This window comes from Galeopterus variegatus, unplaced genomic scaffold (assembly GCF_000696425.1).
Source record: "Galeopterus variegatus unplaced genomic scaffold, G_variegatus-3.0.2 Scaffold1838, whole genome shotgun sequence".
Taxonomy (NCBI): domain Eukaryota; kingdom Metazoa; phylum Chordata; class Mammalia; order Dermoptera; family Cynocephalidae; genus Galeopterus; species Galeopterus variegatus.
Window position 1 is genome coordinate 131,137 of NW_007727949.1, and position 15,615 is coordinate 146,751.

The following is a 15,615-nucleotide window of genomic DNA, read 5'->3' on the forward strand; positions in this document are numbered from 1 at the left end:
TTAACTTGCTCTACATATTTTGACAGGGTGCATAATATAATGACTACAAAATAAGTGCGAGCTGCAATTCAAAGCAAAGTAGTGTTGCCTAGATTTGAAAACTAGTAAGTGTGGAACCTGTCTAGGTCAGTTCTTTTGTTCTTATGTTCTCTTATGTTCTTCCCACTAGACATCACACTTCTTTTTATGATGTTATCGTAGTTTCAAATTCGGCAATGACTCTGTTCAGTATATTGTGGACTAATAAACGTAACTGTCTGGTATTTAATATACTTTAGATTCATAATGAGGTTTTATCACTAGTACTGTTATTCAAAAAGATTTGCATCTTATTTTGATATCTTTGATTATCTCCACACAATTCAATTAAGTGGTACTACACTTCTGCAGTGTACTGAGAAAAAAATCAAACAGGATTCACATCAGCTAGGGCTATCTTCCTAAGATAAGGAATACACTGATCCACATTTTCAGGGTAGGCATACATTGCTTTATAAAACTGAAAACACAAAACTCCAATGTGTGTAGAGGCCTAGGAAGCACTGACTTTATCAAACAAATTCTGAGATGTTATGCTAAAGATGGTAATGTAGTAGGTATTTGAAATAAGGAAAGACATATTAGAAGACTCATAAATTGATGAGTCCTTTTGTGGAAATTCAGTCATCCTCAACACATGAAATCCATATACGCTAAAATTTTTTAAATCATAATAAATTTACTCCCTCTTCCAAAATGTAAACTGTGTGACACGTAGTAGCAGCTCAATAAGTATTGAATGAATAAAGTAATTAATTCATTCTTATTTAAATACATCCCTTTCTTAAAGGAACTTACATTTTAGTAAAGGAAGACAAACATGTAAAAACTAAGCATAATAACATTTAACAGGAACTATTACTGTAATACATACAGGTACAACAGGAACACAATGAAGGAAAAGTCACTTTTTCCTGTGGGAGGTCAGGACAAATTTACAGATGTGATAAACACTATTAAGTAAAAGAATTCAGCTCGTATCATTAGAACTGATAAATGAAGTATAACATGTAGCTTTACAAACCATTCTCCCCGGCTGGCATAAACATTTTGAAATATCAAAACAAATTCTGAGATGTTCAAATATCAAAATATAATAATAAAAAAATGTACTACAAACAAGTGGTCAGTAAAGTGATGTACAGAGAGCTTTGATAAAATTCCTTTCTCAAGTATTAATATATTAACACACCAACATTTTTATTCGATTTAAAGAAGCCTAAGTCGGTGCTGTTCAATAGAAATATAAGGCAAGCCACATAGGTAATAATGAAAAGTAACAGATGAAATCAACTTTAATAAAATATTTCATCTAACTCATTATCCAAAATATTAAATTTTCAACAATAGTCATGAAAGCTACAAATAATCATGAGAGCTGGCCGGTTAGCTCATTTGGTTAGAGTGCAGTGTTGATAACACCAAGATCAAGGGTTTAGATCCCCATACCAACCAGCTGCCAAAAATTTGAAGAAAAAAAAATTCATGAGATATTTTATATTCTTTTTCATACTAAGTCTTCAAAATCCAGTGTATGTTTACCCTTATAGCACACCTCGATTCAGACTAGCCACACATCAAGTGCTTAACAGCCACATGTGGCCAGTAGCTACCACAATGAACAATGCAGCTCCATGTCACAGCCTTAAAATTCCTCTCTGCTTAAGAACTTTGCTACAATAATATAATAAAAGCTATAGGTCTGATGCAAGAATTCAGATGCACTGTTCCAGAAGACCAGGCAAAATTAGATTATATACATATAAATAAAAATAAAAACAACAATAATGTTATTCAAACACTTTCCTTTTGTGAAAGTATTTCATTATCAGAGACTCATAAAAACAAATGGTTTCATTCTTTTTTTTTTTTTTAAATGATGACCGGTAAGGGGATACTAACCCTTGACATGGTGTTGTCAGAACCACACTCACCCAGTGAGCCAACTGGCCATCCCTATATGGGATCCAAACCTGTGGCCTTGGTAGTGTCAGCACCACACTCTCCCGAGTGAGCCACGGGCCAGCCCCAAATGGTTTCATTCTAACTTCAACAAATCTTTCTTTCAACTCTGACTATGGCTATAAGGCATCCAAAGAGTAGGAAGCATTTTGTGATACCCACGGCAAACTTGGTAAGAAGATTGACTATGGAGATGACTGGTAGAAAAAAATGTAAGAAAGAAGCTCTAACTGAAAAACTGTATTCTTCCACAGATGTAGACATTTACATTTTCTTTCTTATTACTAAAAAAGAGCACTTTAAACCACACATTTCATCATTCAACAAGTATTTATTGAGAGGATACTACTACTATGAGGAACCTTTCTAGGCATTAGGAATACAGCCCTGATGGAGCTTCATTCTGTTGGTAGTAATAGGCAATAGACAAAAATAAAAGACATATCTCTATATCTCTATGTATGCACACACACACACACACACACACACACACACACACACACACACACATATACAAATAAGAGTTAGAGAAAACAATAAAAGAGAGAAGGGTGATAGAAATTACCAGAAATGGATAGGAGAATTGCAATTTTTAAATAGGATGGTCAGAGTAGGCCTCCCCAGAAAGGAGACATTTGATCAGACATAAAGGACGGTGAACAAATGAGTCATAAGAAAAACTAATCTAAACAGTGAAAAGAAATCTTTTACATTCAAAATAAGAGAACCTAAAAATATACTAATATCTAAATAATAACTGACACATTCACAATATAGATTCATTTTACTTACTGGAGGATTGATTTCATATAACTCTTTGTTCTTAGCAATTGTGTCATTTATCTTCTTTTGCATATGAGAGATATGCTGTTCATATGAGCCATCATTAGGAGTCTTCCCAGCAATCTGAATACCACCAGGAGTTGGTAAAGCTGCTAAATATACACCTGTGGCAGACTTTTAAAAATAATGGAAAAAGAATTAGAAAAAATATCTACAGAATAACGGTCCTTAAGTCTTCATACTTAGGAATGTGGTCTTTGCCCTGCTGGAAAAAAATAATAAGCATCAGTGTATGCAGGGGACATCTGCAGAAGGGCATGCAAAAACATAACTGGTAACAGGGGTTGGTTTCTTCTGGAGAGGACCCTGGATAAGTGGGGGATAGTTACGAAAGGGGGATTTACTTTTCACTGCATACCCAACTGTACTTTTTACGTTTTTATCTTACAATTAAAAAAAAATACAATTACAATCTTAAAAAACAGTTTAGCAAAATTAAAAGTTGCTAAAAAATAAATTTTTCATGAATTAGTAGACATCTACCTTTAACAGTGACAAAAGTAAAAGGGAAACTTTTCTAAGGCAAATGAAGAAACTAAGTTCAGAAAGGATAGGGAACTTAGTCAAGACCACAGTTAATAAATGTGGAGAAGAGATCTGAATCTAAGTGTTTCTTACTCCAAAAGCCAAGAACTTTTCACTATAATCACCTCATCTCCATAATTACCTAGAAAAAAGTTTTTTTACTTGATACAGATTTGTTTTAAATATTTAATTGAATTACTATTAATATCTGAATCTGTAACAGTACCACATATCATTAGAACTGGAAAACTATTTTGGGAAATACAAAAAAAGATAAAATTTATAGCTGTGTGCATTTATGTTTAAATATTTTAATACAAGCAAAGCAAAAAATATATACAAGTATAAACATCAAAGGGGTGGAATGAAAAAGAGAGAAGACAATTCTTTTAACTTCAGATATCTGTGTATTTTGAATTGTTATTATTTTTTAAATTCATTTAAAAATTTTGTGAAAGTCCATCCTAAAAACTATATGATACTCTATAATGAAGTCTGCGCAATAGATGAAAGTGATGCTCAGGAGCGCTCTTCTCCTGGTTTGCTCATTAGTGTTTGTCACTACACCCATGACCCAATCTCCCTCCCCCAGCCATATGAAGGCTTAGCATACCATCTTCAACACTTTCTTAGCTCCATTCATTAATAAGGCAACAGCCATGAATGGTTGAGAACACAGACTCTGGAACCAGATAGGCCTTGGTTGGAAATCCAGTTCCAACACATGTAACCATATCACTTTGGAGTCTCAACTTATCACAGCATCCAATTTCTCCTCTTGAAAAGTAAAGATAATATTACATTCCTGCTAAAGTAGCACAGTGACACCTAGTAGGCACTCATCAGAGATTAGCTGTCACAGAAGTGGTGACTCCTGAGACCTTGAGATTTAAGAGTACAAACTATAGCATAGCACAAAGTCCAAAACATTCAACAGTTGTAATTAATATCGCTAGTGATCAGGAAGGAAAAGATCAGTATGAATCAGAAAAGCAATAGGAGGGTACTTCAAAAAGTTCCTGGGAAAACAGAATTAAAAGATAATACGAATCTTTCCATAAACTTTTTGAAGTACCTTCATGTTTAAGGCAGGCCTTGAATTAATAGTGTTAGGAACTAGTTTCTTGGGGCTCAACCACCAGAAACATTTGGTATAGTTAGCAAAATGTTTTTTAAGCCTTTGAATTTGAATCCAGCTCTCAGTACCCATAGGAACTCACCACTCACTAAAGTCTTGTATTCAGCCCAAATTATACATTTATGTTATCCCCTTGCTAAGCATGAAAATTTTTAGACCACTTAATTAAAATGAACACTTCTCCCTCAAGTTAATCTAAGTGTCAAATACTTTAAACCAGATTACTTTCATTAATTATTACAAATTTCTCGTTAAAAAATTGTTATTCCTAATCAGCTTACCATCATCACAATTATCCCCTACATACAGAAATTTACATATTTGCTCCTATAGAAAGAACAGATATAGCAGGAAACAATATTGCATTATACCTTCAAAAGTATACTGAGAAAAAGAATTTAAGTTCCATAAATTTATAGAAATTTATAGAAATTTATGGAACTTGAATTCAATTTAAAATTAAATTTCTATGCATGTGTCAGAAAGATGGCAAGAGAATTCCAATTTGAAAACCGCCAGTGACACAGACAAAAATCCTGGCTAGCAAAGTTCCTAGAACATGAGATTTCCATAAACACTGTTGATCAGATTCCATATGATCAATATATATTTTTATAGGCACCTAGTTCTCTGGGTCCTATGCTACTTATAGAGGTAGGACTGCCTTGTCCCACTGACATTTTTCTAGTCAGAACTCATTTTCTAACAAGCCAAGGTGAACATGAAACTGAGATAGAGCTTTTCCCTGTCTCATGTTTTATCAACACTTAAGATTAACAAATGTATTTTATAACACATTCTGCTGTTGGCCGCAGGAATACATTTATGATGAAGCTTCATTCTCTAACAGTAGGCAGTGTCTCACATGTTTTGCTTTATTTTCTCCATTAAAACTAAAGATTGTTTTATAACGTGGTCCTCATCTAGGGGTGATTTTGCCTCCCAAGGGACATTAAGCAATGTCTGGAGACATTTTTCATTGTCACAACCAGAGGGATACTACTAGCATCTGGTGGGAAGAGGCCAGAAATACTGCTAAACATCCTAAAATGAACAAAAGAGCCCCATGCAACAAAAAATTATCTTGCCCCAAATGTCAACAGTGTCAAGATTGAGAAACCCTGTTTTATCAACATACAAGCAATAATAAAGCCCAGAACAATGGTGGCCAAATTACTAAACAAGCTAAAAATGATAATTTTTAGAAATATAACTATTGATGCTATGGTCACAATTCCTTTAAAATATGCAAAAGCCTATCACCAGATTTTTCCAATTCTTAAAATGCCCCTAACCCTTAAAGGTCTTGATATCAGTTTCTTTAGATAATTTTTTTTAAGAGACTCTTTGAACCACATAAAACAGAATCTATTACAACTACAGAAATCACAAAACAAAAACATCTAAACTTACCGCTAAGCCCATCAACATATTTTCACCAACAGTGATCTGAATTCTTAGTCCAAACAAAGCATTCATTCCTTTGAGTTTTAATTTATTCATTAGCTGAGTATGTACTTCATATTCCATAAATGGCAACAGATTACTGATAGCTGTAGCATTTGCTTCTGCCTGTGCTTTCTTTTTTAAACGACATAATCTGTTAAGGAAAATAACTTAGTCAGTGGACTGTATTCTTGGTACCATCCAAAGAAAAGTCAATTTATAAAATTTTCTAAAAGTTAATAAAACATTTACTTGTTTCAAATGGGCTTATCAGTAATCTTTTCTGCCGGTTTTTGTCATTGTATTAACTTTTACCAAAAGTCATATTTCAGTAATTAAAAACAAAAAACTCAAAATCTCTAGAAATGAAATAAATACTGACCAAAATCACTAGAGAACATAATTTAAAATCTTAGGTTTCATAACTGCATGTGATCATATGATAGAAAGATAGTAGAGGAAAAAAGTTAATTTACTCATTAAAAGAATACAAAAGTTACTTGAGCATCTACTATGTGCCAGATAGGCCACTTTCAAAGGAACAAAATAGTAAGACTAATGGATTATTTCTCAATGGTAGCAACGAAAGCCAGAGAGCAGTGGTGAAAGGACATCTTCAATGTGCTGAAAGAAAATAACTGCCAGCCCAAAATATCTTTTAAAGATAAAGTAAAATAAACACATTTTTCAGACAAAGGAAAACAAACAGTTCACCACCAGCAGACCCATCTAAAGAAATACTAAAACATATACCTCAGGCAAAAGAAAATAAATCCCAAATGGAAGGTCTAAGATGCAAGAGTAAAAAAATTAAACGTATTAGAAATATATTTTAGAAAAAAAATCAACATGACTTTGAATTTGATATGGGGAAGGTGGGAAAGAGGACAGTGTCAAAAAATACCAAATTTGGCAAGAAGTACTGGATAGAGAAAGGTACCATTTATTAAAATAGAGAAGGCTAATAAGAAAGTAATGGAAAAAGTTGGCAGCTCACCTTAGAACAAGTATGAGATGTCTATGATACATCAAAATAGAGTGTGAAGTAAACAGGTATATGAGTCCAAAGCTCAAAAGAAAGTTCTAAACTAGAGTTATAAATTTGGAAGTCACATATATATAGACAGAATATATAGATCTATATGAGTTGATGAGTTCAACTCAGGAGAAGCTTTGAGAAGATGGTCTAAACCCATGACTCTCAAGGATCAAGAAATGAGGAGGATTCAACAAGGAGACTGAAGACTATACATAAAGGTAGGAAAAAACAGAAGGTGTGGCAGTGTGAAGACAAAGGAATTTCAAGAAGGAGAAAATGATCAGCTTTGTTACTACTGCTGAGATGTCAATTAAGATGAGGACGGAAATACCCAGTGGACTTGGTAGGCTGGCAGTTGTTGGTGACCTAGACAGTTATAGCTGTTTCCTGTATGCCTGCCACAATTTAGGATTTCCTACTCCAGTGCATTTTAAAAGAAACTTTTAACAGCTAACTGAAGTAGTAAAAGGAACACTACATAACACTGTTTAAGAAAAAAAAAAGTCAATTTCCAAAATGTTACATATTTAATGTCATTAAAGCAGTCTATTTCAATGTTTAAAAACTATTTTTGCATATAAATTCATTTGAGTTTTATAGAGAGAGTATTTTTCCTCCCAATTTTATGTGTGATTAAAATACAATGTTCCAATAGAATTGCCCAGGATCAAACAAGTAGGAAACAGTTCAGCACAAATAGATTTATGACTCATACTGCATACAAGAGTACTTCAAAAAGTTTGTGGAAAAATTAAATTAAAAAATAAACAAACCTTTCCATGAATTTAGGGACACCGAATACCACTCACAAACATACCTTGCTTGAATAAGACAACCTTTTCCAATAACTGTTGCATCTGTTGGGAGGTCTATAGTTGTAAAGAGAACATCAGGAACTTTTTGTTTCCTGCAGTTATAGCAATATGTGAGATGAGCTGGAAATGGCATATTCAGTTCATCATATGGTATATGGCAAAATCCACAGCACGTAGGCAAGTTTTCATCGAGCCTATATAAATACATTAAGAAAAAAAAATAAGGTATTCTTAAAAAACCTATATGGTAGCACTGAAACAATTCACTGGCACAGGCAGTTTTTTCAGTAGAATATTCCAACTGTTTAATACACTTCAAAATGCCCCACCTTCACTTTCCTATTTATGATGACCTTTAAGGCTCTGTAATACATAATGGTCAATATCCATTTTCATGCTGACAAAAGAAACTGATGAAGGTACAGAGCTAGAATATCTTTCTTTGTTATACAGAGACTTGCAAATTTATAGTAAATTTGAGCAGATACAAATTTTTTTTATATTCTTCCTTAATATATACTTAATATATGAGTACTGGGGGAGAGAGCAAACACACATAACTGTGGCATAAGGAGAAATTAAAGTTTATATTATTCAGGTAAACTCTGGTACCAAACTCAATAGTTTTGGATTTCATTTATTTATTTATATATAAACACATATATGTTTAAAAATATATACATATATGTTTAAATACATATGTATAATATATACACATATAATGTATAAAATATAATATGTATAATATACATATGTTTAATATATATGTATATTTGATGGTTTCATCTGTTTATAGAGAACATTTTTGACATTTATGAAAGCTAATAGTTTAAAAGTTTAAAGGAGGGCTGGCTGGTTAGTTCAGCTGAATAGAAAGCAGTGTTATAACACCAAGGTCAAGATTCGGATCCCTGTACCAGCCAGATGCCAAAAATAAATAAATAAATAAAGTTTAAAGGGACCAATAACTTAATAAGCCAAAAAAGTAAGCTTATTTCACCCAATGTTTTCACTTTCTTTTTCACATATATTACCATTATATTTCACCTTCCATCAAGTTCCTATATAATAGAAAACTTTGATTGTTTAATTATTTGTAAACTAAGAACTTTATTTATGAAAATTGTTTCATGACCTCTTCCTGTTTTGGGAGGTGAGACAAAGGGTAAAAAGAGGAAAAGAAAAATCAAATATATTGTGACAAAGCCAAAAAAATGTATACTTAAAATTCTTCAACTGGTGAAGTTGTACATGTCAATTATCAAGATACTAAAAACAAGGGCTGATGGTTAGCTCAGTTAGTTAGAGAATGGTGCTGCAACACCAAGGGTGCAGGGTTCATTTACTGTGCTGGCCAGCTGCCCAAAACACAACAAAAGGATGACACTAAAAACAATAATGTGTGCAATACAGTGCAGAGGTCAGTATTTCTCTGTTACTGAAGGCTAGTTAAAAATCAGTGAAGTACTTGGTCCTAATTCCTACACTATATACCATGGCAAGCCACCCTCAAAGAGAAGAAGTATCCCAGCTCTGGGAAAAAAAATAAAGTCATCCTCTCCCTTTTCTGCCCTTATGAAAAATAAGCCAGGCTGCAATGACAACCTTTGTTCCAAACAGCCCTCCACGGTGCCATCCTGCAGAAATCTAGGATTCAGTACAGCTGCTGTGCCGGATGCAGATAAAATACAGACCTCTTCACTGTAAAAGAAAAAATACAATCAAATTAATATTTTCAGGCAGTGTAACTTCAGAAAATGCTAAATATCAAAATGATTATAACAGTGACAATTTAAATTTGAGTTAGACTCTACTATTAAATAATATCACAGGATTACCTCCTAAACTTAGGATAGAAAATAGAAATAATACAACTTTATTAGAATGGAGAGGGCAAGAATTCTTTATAAATTAAAAACTGGAATAAGATAAAGTATAATGTTAATGACAATAGCTTCCTTTGAAATATAGCAAGGCGGAAAGACCGGAATGTTTCAAAATATAAGCAATAACAAACTATACTGTTGAATCCAGCATTAATCCACTAAATTGTATTTAAATATTCTTTAAATGCATATTCTTTAAATGCAAACTATACTGTTGAATCCAGCATTAATCCACTAAATTGTATTTAAATATTCTTTAAATGCATATTCTTTAAATGCATATTCTTTAAATGCAAACTATACTGTTGAATCCAGCATTAATCCACTAAATTGTATTTAAATATTCTTTAAATGCATATGAAGTTATTCTAAAAGCAATTATAAAGGTATCTGAAATATCCAAGATAGACTAAATGAAGCTTAAACTACGTCATTATATGTAAATAGAAAACTGATTTTCAAAAGAATTCTTTGAAATTCTTTATTACATATCACTCAATTTGAGAGCTAAAAAGTTAAACAATCAACATAATTACTGAACGAATCATCCAAAGCAAATGAGAAAAATAGCAACCTAGAGACAAAATGCTAGAAGCACGATATAAATGGAAAGAAGCCTAATAGGACAAAAGAGAAATAGTCACTTGAACTAAAAGTGAGTAGAGGAAGACCAGGCTTAAAAGGTAAGTGGGCACTGAGCATGTCAGAAAGAATAACACGGAGTCAGAAGGAATAAACTGGAGGTTTCTGAATCAAGAGCAGAAGTGCATTTCAAAGAGTTTGACCCAGTAACAGTAAGCAAGATGGGTTGGAACAGAAAAAATTAGTAAAGATGAGATTTAAATTCAAAATTTTTTTGAGATCTAGATGGAAAAAAAGGAGGTTCTGTCAGATGAATTCAGACTTTTAAGTAAATTAATTGGACTTATTTGTACATTCTTGAATCCATGACCTGTCTTCAGCCACAGTGAATCTACATCTGCAGCCTTCTTCATATGCTATTCTTTTAGCTTTGAACACTCTCTTACATGCCTTTTCATTTATATAATTCATATTCTTCACCCAAGATTCAAGCATCAGTTACTTCATTGACACTTTCTTCCAATACTACTTCTGGGATCCCAAAGAATCCTGGGATATGTCAATCATAAAATGTATTTTATTTGTCACCATTCTCCAGGAGAACATAAGTCTGATGGTCAGAACTATGTCTTTTAAAACCATATCCCTAGGACCTGAAAGTGCATGACACTACATCCATAAAAGAGGCAAGACTATCTACTAGGAAATAAGGCAGGATAAACATGACAGAAGTTAATAAGAGTAGAACAGCTACTATGAGAATAGAACAATTCAAGAATACAATATATGGTCTGCAAAAGAAAAGAAAGGGCCCACAGAAGATTAAATAGCATGGCTCTGTAATGCCCATATTTACTACAGTTTAAAGATTTTTCCCTAACGATAATGATCACCACAAGAGGAGAGAATCTGGTAGTAAGAATTACCCAAGAACAGAATATGGAAAAATAAGATAGCAAAAGGTCAAACAGTTTCTAGATGATATCATTTATAACCTTCTGAAGGGACTGACAGTAGGTTTCAAGGATGACAAAACAGCAAATAAAGCCAGAATGAAGTAAAGAACTGGTAAACACTTGGTTAAGGTAAGAGTCAAAACAAACTACGTGTAAATGAGCAAATGAAGATTGGTAGAAAAACATTAAGTTGTAATCTGAGAATAAAGTTTTATAGTTTCCAATTTTTAAAGTAGAACAGTTTTGAGTGACAATGAGGGGAGAGAGGACTTGAGACTGAGAAACAATAATGCCAGTCTGCTAGAAGAGAGATAATCATGTATAACTGGAGGAGACAGCACAGAAGTAATTAAGAAAGGCAAACAAATGTTTTAGAGGTAGATAAATCTGAATAGTAGAGTGGCAAGAACTTTAAAGAAGGAGAGCTTGTTCAAATGAAAAGTAGGAAAAAAAAGAAGAATTGAGAACCAAAAGCATGGAAACCCCTTCCTAACTTGGCAGAGTTAGAAGAAAGATTTGTTAGCAGGAGACAGTTACATACAGTTAGGAAAACAAGGCAGAATGAGTTTACAGACCAACTTTAAAGACACATGGAAATCATTTACCACATATAAAGGCTTTCAAAGGCCTTACTAAAAAGAGTTAGCAGAGTCAGAAACTGGAATAAAATAGACCTAGAGTTAATACTTGCGATTTGCCAGCCAGTACCATATTCTCATTTAATCCCTGAAAAACTTTAATTGATAGGGGGTATTATCTCTATTTTAATAACTATAATACAAACTGAGGCTTGTGGGAGATGAGTTACTTTCTCAAAGTTATATGGTGATTAAGTGGCAAAGATGGCATATGAACCTTGATCTGATGTACTCCAAAGCTCATACTCCTGAGCACTTCACTACTCTTCTTTTCTTTATATTTGCATAAAGCTTTTCCCCTTTCAGATGACAATCAAAATTACAGTGTCTAAAAAAATCAAGTTGCTATTATTTACCAGATGCTAGTTGATTCACTGTAGCCCACTACCGCATGACAGCCTAATGCTTTAGCATGTGATTTTATTTCTTGTCTGATTTCTGCCCACCATGCATCTCGAGTTTCTGGTTCATCTGAAAAATAAATTTTAAATCAGTTCACTATTTAATAGCACATTGTCTATATAAAAAAGAAATGTTTAAAATAAACATACTACGGCAGTTAAAGAAGTATTGTTCTGAAACAGATTTTCAAACTTCACATCTTTAAAATGCTACTTATTAAAAAGCATAACATCTTAAACTTGATTGCTGGAAAACAAACCACCCAACCCCTTTGCTTTATTACTTTAAGGTAAGGGATAGCTATAGAAATGTATGTTTAGACACAACTTAAAATGTAGACCCAGACTTTCCAGATTCTATCGAGATTCTTTCCAGATTAACTGAGAGGGTATCCTATGTCTCACCTCACTGAGTGAACACCTTATGTGTTATATCCATAAATTTAATTAAAATTCTTATTTCATTCCCTAGTGCCTACATTTTTAAAACATAATATTCTGGGTTCTATCCAAGGCAAAGATTTGTCAATGTTAAAAGTAAGAAAGTCATCTGTGCCATTCTTCTACAGAGATATGGGTACTAAATAAAGTGACAGGAAATAAAGACTAGCCAACCCCACCCCACCCCCAAATCAAATACACTTAAAAGATTGAAACAAATCATTTGGTTAATGTATATAAGTACACATTTTAGATAGAACATCATGAACTCCATGTATGGCTCTGTAATTTTAAAAAAAGATGGCTTAGAATCACAGAATTGTGTTTCATTACCATGGGAAGTCAAATATCGCTTGTAATGGAACATTATAAATGGAAGTATGTCACACATACTTCCTAATCACTTGCATTTAGCTACAAACTATGGGTGACAGCAGCTGCAAATTACAGAAACTTTTTATGTGCAAAGATGTTAAAATCAGAAACAGTCTATAATCAGCATATCCTGATTTATTTCTTTTTGTAGCCAATTCCTACTTGGCAACAAGCTGAGATAGAAAAAAAAAAAATGAACTCTAAAAGGATGATAAGCTCTTAGGGTATGTTTTCCACATAAAAGGCACTGTTAAAACTGAAAACCAAACAATCCAAACACTTTCTATTTTTGAATTACAGTACATATCCAATTTTTAAAATAAGTAGAATTATACTCACTAGTAAAATAGTGAAGACATCAAAGTAAGGAAAAGTTAAGAGGCTTGTTATAACTCACATTCCTATGATGTGATTTTGTTTCCTCCACAAGGAGGAGATCAGCAAAAGGGGGAAATGAGGAGATAAAAGCCAGAACTACAAATGATGCCAGCCAGTTTTTGAATTAAAGTTTTGGATCCAAGACAGAGCTACCCTAAAACTTTCTTTCAGAAGAAAAGAAAGCATGAAGACTTCGGAAAACTGAGGGAAAGATCAAAGTACGAGATAAAAACAAAGAAGGAAGAGAAATAGAAAAGACCATAATATGGTGTTAGCAATCGATATTCTGAATTAAGAAATGTGTGAAACAATTAGGTGGCCCTATTTTGCATATACACTACTGAGTTAAAGAATTTCTTCATATTCCTAACTAAAAATGTATACATTAACAGCACAGATACACGTTCAATTCTATTCTCTCTTTTTCTTCTGCGACATACACGCTTGTGGAGCAATTTGAATATCCTTTTAACATTATCCTTTCCTAAAAGGAAATTGTTGTATCATAAGACAAAGTTTTATTCACGTAGTTGCTCTAATCTATCAAGGTATTTATGAATCTAAGAAAACAGATACCACAAATAATAATAAAAATATATGGCAGTTTAAAAAATAATTATTTTCCTGAAAAACTCTGTGAAATAAAAAGTCAACCGTTTCTTAAAGTCACTAGTAGAACCTGCTATTTAATTTTTAAACCACTTTGGAAGTTTAAAATATTATTTTCTAAAGCAAATAATTGTATACTATTTTTTTTATAGGAATAGATTTTCTCACATTAGGTTTGCTTACATCTATACCACAAGTAATGCATGGTAGCTTTTCTGTTTTAAAAATAAGTGTTACAGGAAGCAATTCATAACATTGTTGTAAAAAAATGGAGGAAGCTCCTTATTTTAAGTTCAAAATATATTTGTCTAGAAATGGCCAGCATGTCTAAATGGAAAAGTATGTAATAATTCCTATGAGTTACATGTAACCACATAGAATACAAAGTTTATTTACATCAAACTTACCTTGGCATAACACATAAAATAATCAGATCATTAAACCAAATACTATGAAAAAATTAGTGGCTGATTTAAAAAACAAACAAACAAAAAACAAAATGCTGAATGCAGCGCATGTGGAGCATTCATATTCTTCTGACAAATTCACAAGCAGCCTTTATTTTGACACATGAGCCACACAAATTGCACATGGGGATGCCAATATTGTATTTAATAAAGTATTTACAAGTTTAATAAAAAGCTAAAGAGTTACATAACATGGGAGCTAAGGAAGCAAATGGCATATGTCCACACTCCAGAGAATTTCTTAATTTGGTTTTTGGCTGAAGCAAAAGCTCAAAGAACGAAGGGTTTGCAAAGCAGATTCAGCATACAGGAGCCAGAAACAGTGGATATTTTGGCGCATGCTTGGATCAGGTGACAGTACAGACTGAAAACTATGGCAGCTCACTGAAATGGTTACAGAAAGTAATGGCCCTAGATTCTAGGTGAAAGCAAGGCAAGCATACAGTAGGGAGCACTTAATAACAAACTAGTACTGTATTAACAATAATTATCTACAACTGTAGCAAGAAGCCAAAGGATGAATTTTTTAGCTACTAAATGAAAGGGTTACTTAATTAAAGTAGAATTAAGATTAATCGGTTTATGTAATATTAATGAAAAGTTAAATTTATCTTCAAAGCTATATTATACTCATGCCAGAGATGAGCCAGAGAATCTTCAGATAGTAATTACGATTCAGTTTGGCTTATTACCAATACAAATTCAGAAATATCATGGTATTTAATCCCTGTAATAGAATTTTTAAAGTTTAAAAGCTGCTAACTACATTCTTATAGGAAACACACTAGTGAATTTGAATTATTTTATTCAACCTACAGAAATACAAAATTTAGGATCTACCATATTTATATAAAAGGCAAAACAGTCTGTTTTAAAAATGTACAGCAACTATACATGCCATACGGCGAACTGGATACAATTCAGTTATTTGAAGGATATACAGCTGAGATGTGAGGTCACATTTAATAAACATTTCAAAGATGTTAAGAAAAAAATCTCTTCACTTTAAATACCATGCTCCTCCCAGTAATCTATAGTATTTTATAATTATAAAAAGATATCATTTTAGGAGAAA

General features: G+C 32.8%; 1 protein-coding gene across 3 annotated transcripts in view; it reads right to left on the minus strand.

Annotated features, from left to right (window-relative positions):
- Positions 1-15,615, minus strand: part of C2CD5 (C2 calcium-dependent domain containing 5) — a 103,135-nt gene that overhangs the window by 38,570 nt on the left and 48,950 nt on the right. For all 3 annotated transcript variants that reach the window (XM_008579226.1, XM_008579225.1, XM_008579227.1), the window contains 5 exons: positions 12,226-12,340; positions 9,413-9,508; positions 7,810-8,001; positions 5,921-6,107; positions 2,794-2,958 (listed from right to left, as the gene is read on the minus strand). In XM_008579226.1, the coding sequence (XP_008577448.1) occupies positions 2,794-2,958; positions 5,921-6,107; positions 7,810-8,001; positions 9,413-9,508; positions 12,226-12,340 (755 nt within the window). The remainder of the gene's footprint in view (positions 1-2,793; positions 2,959-5,920; positions 6,108-7,809; positions 8,002-9,412; positions 9,509-12,225; positions 12,341-15,615) is intronic.